This window comes from Ovis aries, chromosome 1 (assembly GCF_016772045.2).
Source record: "Ovis aries strain OAR_USU_Benz2616 breed Rambouillet chromosome 1, ARS-UI_Ramb_v3.0, whole genome shotgun sequence".
In the NCBI taxonomy this organism is placed as follows: Eukaryota; Metazoa; Chordata; class Mammalia; order Artiodactyla; family Bovidae; genus Ovis; species Ovis aries.
In genome coordinates, this window is record NC_056054.1 from 117,967,213 (window position 1) to 117,984,399 (window position 17,187).

At 48.5% G+C, this 17,187-nt stretch overlaps 1 protein-coding gene across 4 annotated transcripts in view; it reads left to right on the forward strand.

Annotated features, from left to right (window-relative positions):
* UCK2 (uridine-cytidine kinase 2) overlaps positions 1 to 17,187 on the forward strand; it is an 86,256-nt gene that overhangs the window by 55,372 nt on the left and 13,697 nt on the right. For all 4 annotated transcript variants that reach the window (XM_027977701.3, XM_060403460.1, XM_042257261.2 and 1 more), the window contains exons 2-6: positions 1,373 to 1,532; positions 2,328 to 2,424; positions 9,097 to 9,239; positions 14,378 to 14,475; positions 16,505 to 16,553. In XM_027977701.3, coding sequence (XP_027833502.1) covers positions 1,373 to 1,532; positions 2,328 to 2,424; positions 9,097 to 9,239; positions 14,378 to 14,475; positions 16,505 to 16,553 — 547 coding nt within the window. The remainder of the gene's footprint in view (positions 1 to 1,372; positions 1,533 to 2,327; positions 2,425 to 9,096; positions 9,240 to 14,377; positions 14,476 to 16,504; positions 16,554 to 17,187) is intronic.

Below are 17,187 nucleotides of genomic sequence, written 5' to 3' on the forward strand. Positions count from 1 at the left end.
CTGTGCTTGTCATCAGGCCAGCCAGTTCCATAAGGGCACTTCCATTACCTCTTCTAGAGGTTCTGTGATATAGACATTCTTACTTTTCAGTTAATCTTTGTAGCAAGTGAGGAAGAAATCAGTTATTTGATAAATACAGTCCTTCACTATCTCATTTTTAAAAAGATCTTTATTGATATGGACCATTTAAAAATTCTTTAAAAATTTTTTGTTTTATTTTTTTAAAAAATTTGGCTACACTGAGTCTTTGCTGCTGTGTGTGGGCTTTCTCTGGCTGTGGTGAGCGGGGAGGCTTTGTTGCCGTTTGCACGGCTCAGTAGTTATGGCCTACAGGCTTAGCTGTTCCGCAGCACATGGCATCTTCCTGGACCAGGGATGGAACCTGGTAAGAGGCAGGCAGACCACTGGACCACCAAGGAAGCCCTAAAATTCTTTATTGAATTTTTTACAATGTTGCTCCTGTTTTATGGTGTTTTTTTTTTTTTCCTGGCCACAAGGCACATAGAATCTTAGCTCCCTGACCAGGGATCAAACACACACTCCCTGCGCTGGAAGGCAAAATCTTAACCACTGGACTGCCAGGGAAGTCCCGACTATCTCATTCTTTTGAATGCACTTGTTTTTATACTTTTCTAAGAGTGTACGTTCATTGGAGAGGAAAGAAGTCAGACAAGTGTATTACAAGTATGTAGGTTCAAGTTCACTGGGAGCTGATGTCCCTACTCCTAATTAGGATGCCCTACTGTTTCCAGTATTGGTGACGTTTATGTCTCCAGCTCCATAAGTGGAGGCATACATCTGTGAAAAGGTTGCCTGGTGTACTGTGCGGACCATGAGGTCCGTGGCTGTAGACCAGAGCAAAAGACTGAAGTAGGACGGAAGCCAAGGCCTTGGCCTCACTGCCAACCTGAGATTCCTTTGATATAAAGGGATGTGTGAAGGCTGAGATGTCTTGTAAATGCTCAGTCATTTCATGACCCAGCAGCCCTTTGGCCCATCAGCATATCATCACTCTGCTCTTTCCCTAATTTCTGCTTTTTTGTGTATCTATACTAGGGTGGAAGTAAAGGATAAAATAGCATCACCTTTTATTTGCAGCTTTGGGGAAGGCTTTATGAAATAAAAGTAGAGATTACTGCCCTAGTCCCTACGTCGTCACTGTGGATACTTCAGCATAGTAATTTGTGTTAAGGAATGGGGAAGGAAGCCCCTGAATTCCTTCTCAGCAGACGTATCCTCCCTTCCCCTACTGCATCATCCGTGGTGGTAGCCTTTGCATTCTTCTTTGCAAAGGCCCTTGCTCGGGACACACAGTCAGCTCAGTGGCTGGGCTTCACTCTGTGGTCTAAACTGCTCTCTTCTCTCCCTGCAGTCTTCCGTCTGTGCTAAGATCGTGCAGCTTCTGGGGCAGAACGAGGTGGACTATCGCCAGAAGCAGGTGGTCATCCTGAGCCAGGACAGCTTCTACCGTGCCCTCACTTCAGAGCAGAAGGCCAAAGCCCTGAAGGGCCAGTTCAACTTCGATCACCCAGGTGAGCTGGCTCATGGAAAGGGCCTGTGGAGGTGTTGATGGAAGAAGTGGCTTAACCTCTCTGAGTCTGTTTCCTAGCCATTGAATGGAGGGCTCTTAGGTACCTTGCAGGCTTGCTGTGGGCTTATAGGAAAGAAGGGCTTCCACAGAGGCTTCTGCAATGCTTGGCTCCTTAAATACTGATTGAATCTGTGTCTGAACAAGGGTGACTCTTGGAGAAACCCATGACTCAGGGCGGAACAAACACAGGCCAGAACAGCTGGTTCTCCTGCCTCCTCTGGTCTGCACAGCCTGTGGCCCCCCCCTCCTGCTACCACCTGGCACATGGGTGTACACGGCTTGTGTGTTAAACTCACCCAAAGGCAGAAAGGGAGATTGAGGTCCAGTGGTTTTTGCCCTGTCGGTCCCAGGTCAGCACACTGCCTCTTAAGCTGGTTTAGGGTTCTTTCAGTTGCAGGAGTCAAAACTGCCGTAGTGCCTGCTGCCCTCACCTAGTCATGAGGTTATCTTTCATATGCTGGGTTTAGAGAGAGGTGAGAGATATAGGCCAGGGATGGGACATTAAGGCAAAAGAAAAGAACTCACTTCCAGTTCTCAGAACTCACATTTTGGTTTGAAATGTAGAGAGTTTGCATCCTGCTTTGGGTTGAAATTAGACTTTTTTGGGGAGAGGGGATGCTTATCTAGGGTGTGACGCGTATATGGGTAGAACACAGGCTTAAAGGGATGCCGTCCATCATTACAGGATAAATCATTTTACGGTTAGCAAACATCTTAACAGTTTGATTTCCTTCAGATGCCTTTGACAATGAACTCATCTTCAAGACACTCAAAGAAATCACGGAAGGGAAAACTGTCCAGATTCCCGTGTACGACTTTGTTTCCCATTCCCGGTAAGTGAGCTGTTCCGGGCTGGGGATTGCTGCCTGCTGCTCCTCAGAAGTGCCAGCCTCCTGTCCCCTCCCGCCGCCTGGTGCCCACAGCAGCCTGTCTGTGGTGGGGCAGTGACGTCAGGGTGTCAGGTCAGGAATTCGTCTGAGTGCTTCCTGGAACAGTCCGATCATGATCATCCCGTTTTGTTACCCTGAAGGATGGATTTGTGAATTTGAGCTCAGGTGAGGGACTGCACATTCATCCTTATCCACATGCCCAAGATGTTGTTCCTAGAATAAAAAGCGAGGGGCCAGGGTGGAAGAAGAACGAGAAGAACAAGGAAGCTGTTACTTCTGCTCTCTGGTTCACTGTGGACTGGGCTCTGTGGAGAGCTCGGAGAGTCCTGAAGTCACCAGGACTAGACCCTCTAGGGAGCTTCTCAGGTCAGATTTGTCCTTCCATTTGTCAGTCTTCATGCTTCTGTTTGAAGCTGAAGCTCCAATAGTTTGGCCATATGATCCAAAGAGCTGACTCATTGGAAAAGACTGTCTGATGCTGGGAAAGATTGAGGGCAGGAGGAGACGGAGCGACAGGATGAGATGGTTGGATGGCCTCACCGACTCAATGGACATGGGTTTGAGCACACTGTGGGAGGCAATGAAGGACAGGGAAGCCTGGCGTGCCGCAGTCTGTGGGGCCGCCAAGATTTGGACACGACTGAGCATCTGAGCAACAGCAGTAGAGGAGTGGGTTGACTTCCATCACAGCCTCCTCCCCTCTGAGCGGTGAAAAGGGGCTTCTGGAGGATTTCCCTCCTGCTGGCCTAGAGCTCCTTCAGAGCTGCCTAGGGCTCTCTGCTCACTTCGGGGCCTCCCAGGCACATCTGACACTCCAAAGTGGTGTGTTAGGCCATGTGCAGCTGCTTCATATCCTGGGCTTAGTGATGGCTCAGGAAGTGTTTTTTCAGCTCTGGGCTGTGTTTGAGAGTTTCTCCCTCCCACTTTTCATTTTCTTTCCTAGTTCCTTTATCTTGTTCTCTCTTGAGTTGATTTTTTTTTTTCTTAAATGGGAAATTAGATCTCATGCAACTGTTACTACCAAGTATTTCTATGATTAAAAACCTGATCTTATTTAATTAATTTATTTTTTAATCGAAGAATAATTGTTTTACAGAATTCTGTTGCTTTCTGTCATCAGTGTGAATCAACACGAATCAGCCATAGGTCCCCTCCCTCTTGAACCTCCCTCCCTATCCCACCCCTCTAGGTTGATACACAGCCCCTGTTTGAGTTCCCTGAGACATACAGCCAATTCCCGTTGGCTATCTGTTTTACATACAGTAACGTAAGTTTCCATATTACTCTCTCTCTACGTCTCGCCCTGTCCTCCCCTCTCCCCATGTCCATAAGTCTATTCTCTATGTCTGTTTCTCCATTTAAAAGCCCAATCTTTATCTCCCTGTGTGTTCCTTTAGGACACATCTCAGCTTTTAATGCAGTTTAGCTCACACATTCTGTGCTGCTCTCTGGAACTTTCTCAGAACTTGAGGTGTGGCAGAGGTTTGGTTGGAGGAGGACATTGTGATGGAAAGTCCAGCTGCTTTGGTTCTCACCTTCATACCTCTCTGGTATCTATGGAAGCACTTCCTATTATGAACCCGGTTCTATTGACATTCAAAGAACAAAATACCCCTCCTGTATCTGCCTCTACAGACTGTGCAGGAATAGAGGGATGTTTAGATAGAAATTGGAACTAACATAAGTAATGAGGGGCTGGGAGAGCGAAGATCTGGGAGGCTGCAGGTGAACAATCAGAGAAGTGAGTTCCCACTGATTGCAGACTAGGCCACTGGAAAAGAAACTGTGTTCATGGCAAGTCTGTGAATCTGCTGCATCTGGGCCCACAGCCTTTTTTTTCCTGGCTGTACCTGGTGTTAGTCACAGTATGTGGAATCTAGTTCCCTGACCAAGGATTCGGGGGTGGGGGGCATTCAGAGTGTGGAGTCTTAGCCCCTGGGCCCCCCAGGGAAGTCCCCACAGCCTCTATGTGGAGTGTCCACAGTTTCCTTGTCTAGCTGTTACGATCTCCTAAAAATTTTAGATTTTGTTTCACTTTCATCTTCTAAGTTTTCCTTTGGCAAAGTAGCTGGAACCACTTAGGGAAAGAGATTCTGGAAATTGTAGTTTCTACCCACTCCAGCGTTCTTGCCTGGAGAATCCCAGGGATGGAGGAGCCTGGTGGGCTGCCGTCTATGGGGTGGTTCAGAGTCGGACACGACTGAAGCAACTTAGCAGCAGCAGCAGCAGCCTTAGCAGAGATTGGTGGTGACGTCAGGTTGACAAGAGACAGTCAAGCCCACCTGGGGTGGGGCACTGCTACAGAATTAACCTGCAGCCTGACAGGTAAGGCACAGACCTGTGGAGGGATGTAAAGGAGGAAGGAGGCTGGAGTAGTCAAAGCAGGCACTCGTATAGGAAGTGATACTTAAGCTGCGCATTGAAAAGCATAAGAAGTTATTGGGAAAGGGATCTCCATGGTGATGGGTAGGGAGGCATTTCAGGGGCAAGCTTGGTGGGAGATTGCAGTGGGTTGGGTATGGAGGGAAGGGGGTCGGTATGTGGGGAGAGTGGCAGGAGGTGGAGGAGGCTGGGAGGTAGATAGGCCTCAGATCAGGAAGGGCACAGACCTCAGAGCCAGGGCACAAACGTGTTGGCAGTAGGGAGCCAAAGACGGCTATTATGTAGTAGTGGGGAAAGAGGATGCACAGTGTTGGTTATGAAGCCCTTGGAGTGGCCCAGGTGGGGACAAGGGCCCGATGGAAGGGAGTGGAGTGAGGGCAGCTGGGAGGAGTCTGGGCCTGACCAGCGTAGTCAGGTGCAGGAGGTGAAGATGAGTATCTTGGCATGAGCTCCATCAAGGTCATGTATTAACAAAAAACCCCACAGAGTTGCACATCCAGACGTGTTTTACTTTTTTCTCCTAATTCTGCTCTCATATATTTTATTTTAAAATCCTGTTCTTTAGTGGCCCAGAGTCCAACTCTTCTGTGAGGCTTTGTGACCAGCCAAGACCTCAACAGTCCCCCAGCCACTTGTGAGGGACCCAGCCACTCAGAGTTAACTGATCCCATTCCACCCTTGTGTTTTTTGTGGTGCCTACAAATGAATGTTGGGCGGAAACTGAGAAATCACCTATTCTCTGTAAATACCTTTCTCTGATCTTCCCCTTCTTCACTGTAAGGAATAATTCTCAAGTGAGAAGGTTGTGCTAGGTTATCCCAAATACTCTAATACTCCAGGTTTCTTATGTGAACCTCACAGCCCATCTCCAGACTCCTAAACAGGACATTGCACCATACGTGCCTTCTGGCACATCTTGGGCTAGCTCAATAAATGTTGCTTTTAGCTCTAAACTGCTTCAAAATTTTCTCGCACCTTGACCTTCACGTAGAGTAGGGAAGTGATTGATTCCAGCTTCCAGGGGTACCACCCATGGGGCAGGCAGTTCTGTTCTCCTTCCTGTCCCAGGATTGAAGAGGATGACTGAATTGAAACAGTCAACTGTCTTTTTAGTCTTGATCAGCACTGCCAGACAGTGTCAGTCTGTGTAAGCACAGTCTGTGTGTTTTGCAGATGGAACCCTAGAAATCCCAGGAAAACACGTTTTCTTTGTTTCCCAGCAGAGCCTTTCCGCCCTCTTCTTGGCCCAGGGCAGCTGCCTAGAGTGACTCATTGTTTCACTCACTTGTTGATCTCTTTTTCTATCCATCTTGCTTCTGAATTCTGCCCAGTTTGGTTCCTTATCCTGAACCACAGTGGGCACTGTTTTCCAGTACCTGACATTATCCCAGAGACTGGTATATCTCAACCCTGGCTGCAGACATAGCTGGGGAAGCTTTTTAACTGAAATCTTGCCATTTGTGACAACATTGGTGGACCTAGAGGGTATTATGCCAAGTGAAACCAATCAGCCAAAGAAAATACTGTATGATTTTATGTATTATGTAGACTCTAAAAACAAAACAAATGAACAAACAAGAAAACAGAGACAAGAGTCATAGCTACAGAGAGCAAACTGGTGGTTGCCAGAAGTGAAGGGAGTAGGGAAGAAGAAATAGGGAGATTAAGAGGTGCAAATTTTCAGCTACAAAATAAGTGAATCACGGGTATGAAGTGTACGGTGTGGGGAATTTACTCAATAACAATGTCTTTGTGTGGTGACAGGTGATAACTAGACTTAATGATTTTGAAATGTGTAGAAATATCAAATCACTGTGTTGTGTGCTAGCCACTGACACAGTATTGTAGCTTGATTATACTGCAGAAAAACAAACTGACTAATAGAAAAAGATCAGATTATTGCTACCGCCATAGGGGGTTGGGGAATGGGGAGATAGGGTTTGTGAAGGAGGGAGAATTAGATGAAGATAATCAAAAGGTACCTGCTCCAGCTTGTAAAGATACGCAAGAACTAGGGATGTAATGTACAGCACAATATAGGTGACGCTGCTGTACGCTCTGTGTGAGAGCAGTTAATACATCCTAAGAGTTCTCATCACAAAATATTTTTTCTATTTCTTTGATATTTGTTTCATATGAGATGATGGATGCTCACTTAACCCCATTAGGGTTATCATTTCATAATGTAAGTCAAATCATTATATGTATACCTTAAACTCATACAGTGCTTTATATCTTAATAAAATCGGGGGAAGCAAATGTAAATTTTAAAAAATAATGTATAAGTATGAAAAAAGAAATTGCTTCTAGAAATGGGAAACACAGTGGCAAAGTTTTCAAACTCAGTACATGTATTAGCAGCAAAGTGGAAAGAAAAACTCAATTCAGACAATAGAGGATTGATCTGAAGAAATCCTCCATTAATGCATTAATGCCTTAATGGATGAAGGAAGAAAAAGACAGGAAAAAAAAAAAAAGATTAAGAGACGTGGAAGGTAGTTCAGACCTGAAAAATATTTAATCAGAAGGAAAGGGAAGAGAATAAAGGCAATATCTGAAGAGATACTAGCTTAATTTTTTTCCAGAACTAATGAAATCAAATCCATAGATTTCATGCCCTGCAATCCCAAACAGGATAGATAAAAAAACAAAAGTACAAGTGAGTTCTACTTTTTGGAATTGATTCATATTCCACTGTGGCCTGACAGTTAATTTTTGTGCCTGCTGCAGTTGTATTTCAAAGTTTTGTACAAAGTTATATGGATGCTCAAACCACATTTTGTTAATTGTGTTATTCAGTCTTTCCATTTCCGTCTTTATCTGTCAGTTTCTAAAATAAAGAAGTTAGAAGTCTCTCTAGTATGAATGTGGATGCAGTTTCTCTTGGTATTTTTATCTGCTCAATATACTGCAAACCTCTGCTGTTAAATAAAGTTTCATGCCTTAAAAAAAAAAAAAAAAAGGAAGAAATACCTGGGGAGCTTTTAAAAAGTACTGATGCCCTAGCTACACCCTAGACTAATGAAATCAGAAGCCCAGGGGAGTAGGGTCCAGGAATAAATATTTTTAAAAGCTCCCCAGATGGTTCTCTGTGCATCAGGAGTTACACCACTGCTCTGGAGTCTCCTGACTACTCTCACCTGGCCCTTTCCTGCCGTCTTTTCTGCCCCGTGTGCTGCCACCTTGGTAGCTCTCCAGCAGTGCTCCCTTGGAATTTAGACCCAAGCCCAGGGGACCGAGCCAGTAAAGAATTGAAGCATGTTTATGGGGAGGAAGTTCCTCCTTGGCAGGCAGCTGTGGCGGACTTCCCTATGTTTGCGCAAATAAAACCTGTCATCTTAAGGAGCTTTTGAAATAAATGTTTGGTTTTCTTCACAAATGTTTGCTGCTCTGCCAGTCAGGGTCAGTGGTAAACCTTCAGTGGTATCCTTACTTTACTTCCAGTGAATTTTGAAATGAGGTGCAATGTGGTTTTAGGACAGAAGCAAAAGATGAAAGAGTGCAGTGAAAGTTGAGGCAGGGCAGAGCTAGGCCCCATCAGGCCCCTCCACTTGTTTTCACTGCCCCGGCTTTTGAAAAGTCATGTTTACATTAGTATCTCTCTGCCTGGGGCTTCCCAACCCCGTGGGCAGATGGATGACTGAGTAATGTGTGTCTCTGCTTTGCTGATGAGGAAGAGAGCCAAACCAGGCAGGTCTGGGGCTGTTTCCTCCTCCCACAGAGACCCTTCCCCTTCCCAGTCTCTTATCTAAAGCTTTCTTATCCCCACCTTTCCCTCTGCCCCTTCTGTCTTCCTCCCAGCTGCCTCAGCATAGGGGGACGGGATGGGCTTCTTGGGAGAAAACTGAGTTTCTGTTTTTGAAAGTTCAGAGTGTGAGGCTCCATACATGCCAGGACTCAGAGCGTTCCTAGGGATGCCTCCGGCGGGGTGAGGGGGGAAAGTGCTCACGTCTCCTTTTGTGTGTCTTTATTCTTCATTTAGCAGCAGGCTTTTTTACTCCAAGAAGAGGGATGTAGGCCCACTGTTTCTGCTTTACAGTGAAAGCTCCAAAGAGCTGGTTATAGGAGGCCTTGGCCCAGCCGCACCGGTGCTCATTCTTAGGCCTCCATAGTGGCCCCAGGGCTCTGTGAGGCTATGCTTAAACCCTTCCAGTCCAGCGGATGGGACTCCAGACTCCCCCTCCCCTGCTCCTCCCACCTGACCCAGCCCCTCTTCCACCCTCTGGTTTGCAGGAAGGAGGAGACAGTTACTGTCTACCCCGCAGACGTGGTGCTCTTCGAAGGGATCCTGGCCTTCTACTCCCAGGAGGTGCGAGACCTGTTCCAGATGAAGCTTTTTGTGGACACAGATGCGGACACCCGGCTCTCCCGCAGAGGTGCGTTCCAGAAGCTGCCGACGGCGCATCGTGGCCTCGTGTCCCTGGGGCCCAGTGACGTTTGAGAAGGGATTAGTTTCACTCACTGTTTTGTTAAAGGTTCATGAGGTCACAGACATGAAATAAGAACTTTACCTTCTGTTTTTGCTGGGGAGAAGTTTGGCTAAGTGCTTAGCTCCCTATGATTTCCCCATAGGTGTCCCAGTCAAGATGGGGACTCACTGTAGCACATCTTGGGGCAGGAACACCTCTGCTGGCAGCTCTGGGCAGCTGGTCCCATCTCCCTATTCCGCTTGCCCTTTGCTGTCCAGAAAGTTCTGTGAAGCTTTGGTCACTCTGTCCAGACAGCTCAGGAGCACAGTTGGTTGTTCCCTCTGAACACCTTGAGCATGTGCGGAAGACACTGAAGTGCTTGTTGGCAGGGAGGTGGAGCCTGTGGACTCACCCTGGGGTGCAGAGCAGAGAGCTCGGGAGGCTTCGTGTGGGAAGCGGGGCCTGTGGACTCAGCCCTGGGGCGCAGAGCAGAGAGCTCCAGAGGCCTTGTGGGGGAAGCGGGGTCTGGACTTGAATGTGGTGGTCTGATGGCGTAGGCAACCCGAGAAGGTGCTCGCTGCAAAAATAGACACTGTGGCTGGTTAGGACTGTTTTCTGATCTGGATGACAGGGAGGCCTGAGGTCTGTGGGTGGCATCTTGGGGCATGAACCATTGAGGAGAGATGGGGAACCCAGCAGAGTTGGAGCCGACAGGACGCAGCCTAGGCAGTGGGGTGGAAGTGACTGAGGAGAGGGATGAAGGGTGACTAAGGTTTGATTTCCCATCATGTGGAGGAGGAGCGACACAGGATACTCCAGGCTTAGCCGTTAGTCACAGAGCAAGTCGGTGGCAGATTCAGATTTCGTAAGCCCCAACCCAAAGCCTTCCAACCTCAAAGTGTGTGAAGTTTTCCCTTTTCCAGTTCATGAAACGAATTTGTTTCATGGACAGAAGAGCTTGGTGGGCTACAGTCCGTGGGGTCGCAAGGAGTTGGACACAACTGAGCGACTAACACTTAGAGTTTCTTTCACTTTTCACTGTTTAGATGATGTGTGACTTGGAGTAGGTTGTGTTTTAACCTTTTTGCACCTTATTTTCCTACTGGTGGATCATGTAATGACTGGTTAGTACTCCTAGGATAGTTGTGCTATGAGAGGCAATGCCTGGTGGTGGCTTTAGTGGATAAATGTCACCGTGGCAGATCAGAAACCTGCTTCACTTGAGATGGTAGCTGATGTTCTGTTTTCCCTAGTGTTCCGTCAGGACTTGTCGGAGCCTCAGGAGACATGTCCTTGGGAGCTGGTAACACCTGGGCTGATACCATTAGTCCAGCAGGTGGTACTAACGTCCCAGGGGATGGCGTGATGCCTGAGAGAGAGAAGTAAGTACAAACAATGTGGAAATTGGAACCACGTTTTGTGGCGTGACACGCCTGATTTCGATGGATAATTCTGGGATGGATTAGGTAGGTCTCATCCCAGGATCCTCCCGTGAGATGGAGGAGAGGCTTGAGGTGACGGTGGCCTTTCCGAGGGTTTCTCAGGGCCAGCTCTGCACCCCTCGCCTTCCCCGGCGCCCCTGCGGCTGCTCACTGTCTTCTTTCAGATCCGCCATCCTGTCATGTCACCTACTGCCAAGTTACCCTTCTGCTGGTCGAGTGGGACTTCCCAAATGCTGTTTCTACAAACTCACTCTGTCTCTGTAGGGCAGGAGAACATGCTCTGTGGGCTGGGGCGGGATGGGGGTAAGGGAGAGGGAAGGAGGGTTAGTCAGGAGCTGTGGAGCAGGACATTCCTGGGGACTTGAGTGAGTGCCGTGGTCTTACTGTCTGTGGGTCGCATCCTCCCGGGCACACTCCAGGTTGACCCTCATGTGGAAGGGAGGGAGTCTCATAGCCTTTGGAAAGACTTCCTTCCTTCCCAGGGGGCCCCTTGGTGTCTAGGGGATTGGTCTCCTCCCAGCAAAGCCTGCCGTCCGCTCTGTGTGAGTGTCGCCTAGCTTTGGAGCAGGATCAGAGAGGACCTGCAGTGGGGCCCTGGGACCGCTGGCCTCAGGCCCGCCTGCCACGGCCCTCTCTCCAGCTTACATAGAATTAGGGCTTCACTGAGCCTTGACATAGGCAGTTGGTTCTTTTACTAGAATAACACATCTGCTCAACTGATCTTTAAAGGGAATTGACAACCGTGGAGGAACTGTGTTTATTCTGGTCCTTCTGCATTTGGTTCTTGGCTCTGGCTGACCAGAAGCAGCAGAGGCTGATTTGGAAGGGCCGAGTGGAAGGCAGGCAGGGAAGAGCAGGCCTGGAGTTTCCTGCCCTTTACCCTGCAGGGCGCTCTGAGATGACCTGCCCAGCCCAGCAAGTGTGCCGGGGTTACAGACGGTTTTGAGTCTCTGGAGTTTCCGGATGGTGCCAAGACTTTGTTCCGATTCAGTGGTTGGCTTGGTTACACTTCCTGACTCTGAGGAGGGCACTTCACTGTAGTGAACTAGCTGGTCCCAAGTTGTCCTGGGCTCAAGGAGGGGTCCCGTCTGTCTAAGGTGGTAATTGGATGGGAGGCTCTTGGGAGCAGAGGTGGGCGAAGCCTTCTGTTTTGTGTGTTCGCATGTCTGGACAACCCTCTGGCCCACTGCCGTCTCCTGTTCCAGCGTGGAAGCTGAGGGACGTCTCCTCCCGTCTGCCTGTTTCCCCCTCGCCGTCCTGTCTTTCCGTCTTTCCGTCTTTCCATGTGTCTGCCCTTCCCTCCCCCCGGGAGCCCCACCCCTTCCTTCCCGGCTGCTCTTTGGGACTCCACCCCCACCCCCACCCCCGCTGGGTCCAGCCTGCTTAGCTGAGTTCCCAGCTCGTGTCCTCCTGATGGTCTGCTTTATCAGGGAGCCGTCCCTCTCCTGGAGCTTCCTCAGGTCCTGTCAGCGTCGTGATCGTGTCTCTTAGGCTTACTGAAAGCACACCACGTGCCAGTCATGGTGCTGAAGAATCTTACCCACATCTCCAGTCTTCCTAAGTGACAGCTTTGTGAGACAAGGTGCCATTGTGGTCTCTGCTTTACAGTTAAGGAAAATGAGCTTTTTGTCTGAGGCCACAAAGGTAGTAGTTAATGGGGTCAGGATTCAAATAGAGAAGGTTTTGCCTCCATCGCTCTAGATGATGGGGCCAGAAGCAGCTTTGGGCTCCAGAGCAGAGGCGGGTATGATTCACCTGCTCCACCCGGTCTCTCCCCTCATGGTCCTCACTCCCGTGACATGACAAGTGATGCTCTAGGTCCGCAAGGCAGAGGAGAGCTGCAGATGTGGGCTGAGGGCAGCGGCAGAGCACTGTGAAAGGGGAGAGTCCGTGAGTGTGTGTCCTAGAGGGAGGATGGAGATTTCCACGGCGCTGAGGCTGTCAGCAGCTGTGGGGAATGCATGTCTTGCAAAACAGATCCAGCATCAGGCTCTTGCACGGTTTTGAGTCAAAGCTGCTGAAGTGCAGGCATGTGTTTGCTTCCCCACCACCCTCCCCCCGCCAGCTCTGATGCCCTTTTGGTCTGACTTCCTTTTTCCTTTGGGCTTTATCTGGAGACATGTGAAGAGCTAGAGGCCACACGGGCTGTGTGTTTTGGCGAGCTTAGCCCCTTGGCCCACAGGCCCGCACTCTGGAGGCCCATGGGGCTTGGCCACGTGGCAGCTGTTGGAGCTTCTACTTGGCTGCCGAGTGTCCCTGGCAGAGCAGCGGCAGCAGCTGGAGCAAGGCCCCATGTCCAAATGCCCGAGAAGACCATTTCCTGGCTGGGCTGGGCATGCAGGCAGCTGGGTTTGTGAGGCAAATCCTGACAAGTTAGGGACCAACCAACCATTTTGTTAGCAGGGCTCATGGGGGGAAGACCCTTGTGAATCGTGGAGCTGGAAGTCAGTGGTGGTAGCAGTGTATTACCTGGATTTCTGGAATGGGGTCTTCCTGACAGTTTTCCAGCCTTCTGATCTTAACAGACTTCACACCAGCCTGGACTGTAACCAGAGAAGCTCTGTTTCCCGCCCCTCCCCACGTGCGTGTGTTCCTGTGTGCGTGCATACATGTCCACAGAATTATTTACAGACAAGACTTTCCAGAAATGCACTCACAAGTATTCCCTGTGTTTGTTTACAGTGAGTTTCATCCCATACTGAAACGGTTACTTGACAAGTGATTGAGAGGAGGCAAGGGTCCACTGCAAATGATTGTAGATAAATTGATACCCTTCTGGGGTTGGAGGGAAAGATTTTAATAGTCATGATTGAAAACATTTGAAGGGAGGGGTTGCTTTTGATATGGGAATCAAACTCACTTGCTGAGTTTGGGAGAAACTCAGGCCCAGGGAGGCTAGTGTACAGTGGCAGAACCAGGATTCTGGACCCTTTTCTGTGCTTTGACAAAAGACTCTGTTAAAAGCACCCCCCACCCTGAGGAGGAAGAAGGTGGAAGATGATAAGTTTGGGTCCCTCTGGGCTACTTCACAGCTCTGGCCATGGTTTCTGACACCATAGTCTTCTCATCCTTTGCTTAGTGGTCTCCTGTGTTTGAGGTGGGCAGGTGTGGCTGACTGCAGCTGGGCCCTCTGCCCTACTTCCTCCTGGTGGAGGGGCCCCAGTGTGGCCAGGAACCAGGCAGACAGTGGTGGCACATCCACAGAGGGTTGCCAGCCTGCACACAGGTGAGTGCGTGCAAGGGTGACGGGATGAGGACGGGCAAAGGACGTCTCCTGGCAACCTGCCCCTTTTGCCAGGAAGCCCCACCATTTCTCTGGGCCTAGTCTCCTTCCTGTTATGAGTCTGTCCTACCTTTTTGGGGGGGTTCACAATGAAGTTTTATTTGGGGCAAGTGTTGCTTGAAATGAGAAGATTAATGGCCTTTCCCGGAAACCTTTTGCTTCAGAGAGTGTTTTGTCATAGCTGAGTTTGACTGTAGCAAGACTTGAAAATGCAACTTGTTTTTCCCCAAAGCTGCTGCTGACCGGCGGTTGGTCCAGTCTCTCAGGAATCCGGCATGTGACTCATCCAGAGTCCTCGTGGAGCTTGTATGATCCTGATCAGCCTCGCAAAGGGTGGACATGCACCGTTTTCTTGATTCTTGTTTTTCTTTCTCTTCTAGTATTAAGGGACATCAGCGAAAGAGGGAGGGACCTTGAGCAGATTTTATCTCAGTACATTACATTCGTCAAGCCTGCCTTTGAGGAATTCTGCTTGCCAGTGAGTTGTGTTCTTGTTTTTCATTGAATTTAGTGTTTAAAATGTAATGAAACAAATAAAGGTCTGTGAGTTGAGCTCCCCAGCCAGGATCTCACTCGCCCCTCTGGCTGCTCCTCTGTCGAGTCCTAAGAAAGGCAGTCACTGGTGCTTTGTCTCCTGCCCTGGGGCTCTGTCCCACCACTCTTTTTTGGGGTGGCCCTGAAGGATCCTGCTGTCCGATAGTCCTGCAAGCTGTATACTTCTCGCTTGGTGAGCTCATGGGGAGGCATTTTATTAAGGATGCATCGTATCTAAGGATAGACTTGACTACTTGGGTCTTCAGAAGATTTGTGGCGGTTGGCATGTTGGTGCATGAGCCCTCAGCTGCAGAGTCTTCCCTTCTGAATCTCTTCTGCCACCCCCTTTGAGTCCTATTTTGAGCTTGTCATTGGTCCCTATGTAAGTTCCCCTGTGGGAGGTGTACCGTGGAGGAGCAGGCTTCCTGTACTTCTGCCCAGGCTCGTCAGGCCTCCCCATGAGCTGGGAACTCTCTAGTGAGATGACTTTCCCAGAAGGAAGGGTAGAGACTGGGCAGTGTTCAGCTTTTAGTGAATCAGCCCTCAGCCTAGGAAGCACCCCAGCTTCCTGAGGAAAGTCAGGCGAACGTTTGGGGGAGGCTGTCAGGGTTACAAGAGGTGGAGTGGTGGGGTGTGAAAGAGGAAGGCATGGGAGAGAGCCTAGCTTTGGAAAGAATTTTAGCTCAGGAGACTCATACCTCATCATACGTCTTTTTCAGGTTGGATAAACCATGTTCTCATTCCTTAAGAATTTAGAGTTCAGTCCTGGGAGTGTGAGAGAGGCTGGGTCTTCGCCTAATCTTGGCTGATGCCTTTAGGGAGACTGGCTCATGTAGGGCTATTGGGAAGTAGTGTAGAGTGGGGATTTCTCTACTTCTCTTAATGTTAATAATTAACTTCTTTCTTCTGTGCTGGAAAAATATGATCCCAAGCTGTCTTTGTTTCTTCAAGTATGTTAGTAGGTTTTGCTTCAAAACCAACTTGACTTTTGTTTCATATCCGGAACCAGGCAGGCTGTGTGAGTCAGCCTGAGTAACCCTGGTGCCCTGCTCATTCCCTGGAGAGGCCTGGGTCATAGGATTAGGTTTCTGAGGAGAAGGCAGAGGTGGCTGTAGCACTCTGAAGTTCTACCCATCCATCTGAGGACCTCTCTGCTCTTTCTAGCTTAATAATAAGAATACAAAGTATTCTTTTTGGACATAGATTACAGTTTACTGCCAACTTTCTGCTGTTTAACTTGTTGTAGTGGAACTCAGAATTTTAAGTAAGTATTTTCTAGGTTGTTTCTACTAGTTCCCACTGTGCAGCCACTCAGCTCAGGAAAGAGCAGCTCACTCTGTGTGAGCTTGGGCCTGATACATTGTCTGCCTAGTTCATGCTGGGCCTCTGGCCATTCCACAGCTGTAGTATGGACATGGCGCAGGGTGAAGACCCATGTCCTAAGGCATTGTTTACACAGCCTCACCAGGACACAGTAGTTTGTAAAATGGTTCACAAAGTCTTAGTAAACTAAAAAACCCCAAAACTGTGCGCTTTATTTTTTCTTTTTTTAAGGCTGTGTCATAACAGAGCCAGTGGAAATGGTCATCAGTGGGACTTACTTTTTCTGACTAGACAAACTGTTGAAGTCCAAGGTGAACTGCTTCTTCATAAGTTTGGCTTTTACGAATTAAGGCTTTTCATAATGGTGAAGAGGCAGTTATATATTTAGTTTCCAAGACCATGTTCATTGTGCAGGTTGTAAGCTGAAAAAGTGTTGAATGTTAATGAGAACTCAGGAAAAAGCTGATCTATTATAAATTCGATAAAGTGGATAAAATATATTACATTGGAAGTAACAGAGTATTGCCCTCTGGGATTAGTAGGCAAAGGCTGGCCCTTTCTCCGCATTCCCTTGGAGAAGGGCTTGGGCCATCTCCTCTCTTTAATGCACTGTAATCCATCTAATGTGTTATAAATATCTTTCTCCACAGACAAAGAAATACGCTGACGTGATCATTCCTAGAGGTGCAGATAATCTCGGTGAGTCCTCGTGGGGTGCCTTGCGCAGGGCATGGCTCCTCCCTCTGTCAGTTATACTTTGGTTAGGACGTGGTAACCAAACATGGCTCTGTGGGTGTGGGGGAGGCCCTGGCTGCTGCTGTGAGCTGGAAGGGGGTTCATACCTACACACCCGGCATCAGGGACAGGCCACTGTGTTTACGCACGTACATGAGCGGGGTCAGACGTGAACTTGCTCTTGCTTCTCTGGCAGTGATCGGAGGGCGGTGCATACCTTCTGTTGTTGTTCCCAGTGATACCTGGGCATCTTGTATCTAAGGCCATTTCTAGTAAAAGCAGAGTTCCTTCCTAATTTCATTTAGAAAGCTCAAGGTGGCTTTTCCTGGGGTGGAAAGGATTTTTACCATGTGCATTTATTCACGCATTAGCTTTGCCTTGTCTAGAAAGTAGGAGTGTCTGGATTTAAGGCAGAGCTGACTTGGGAGAAGACCCTGTTTTCCTATTCTCTTTATAATTTATTTCAGTTTTCCTCTGTTTAAAAAGTTAATTTTTTGCTGAGCCATTTGGGAGTTAGTCACAGCAATGAAAATTTCACTTCATTCAAGCCACAGTGCACTCGTCACATCCAGGACACTTAATATCGACTCCTTTAACC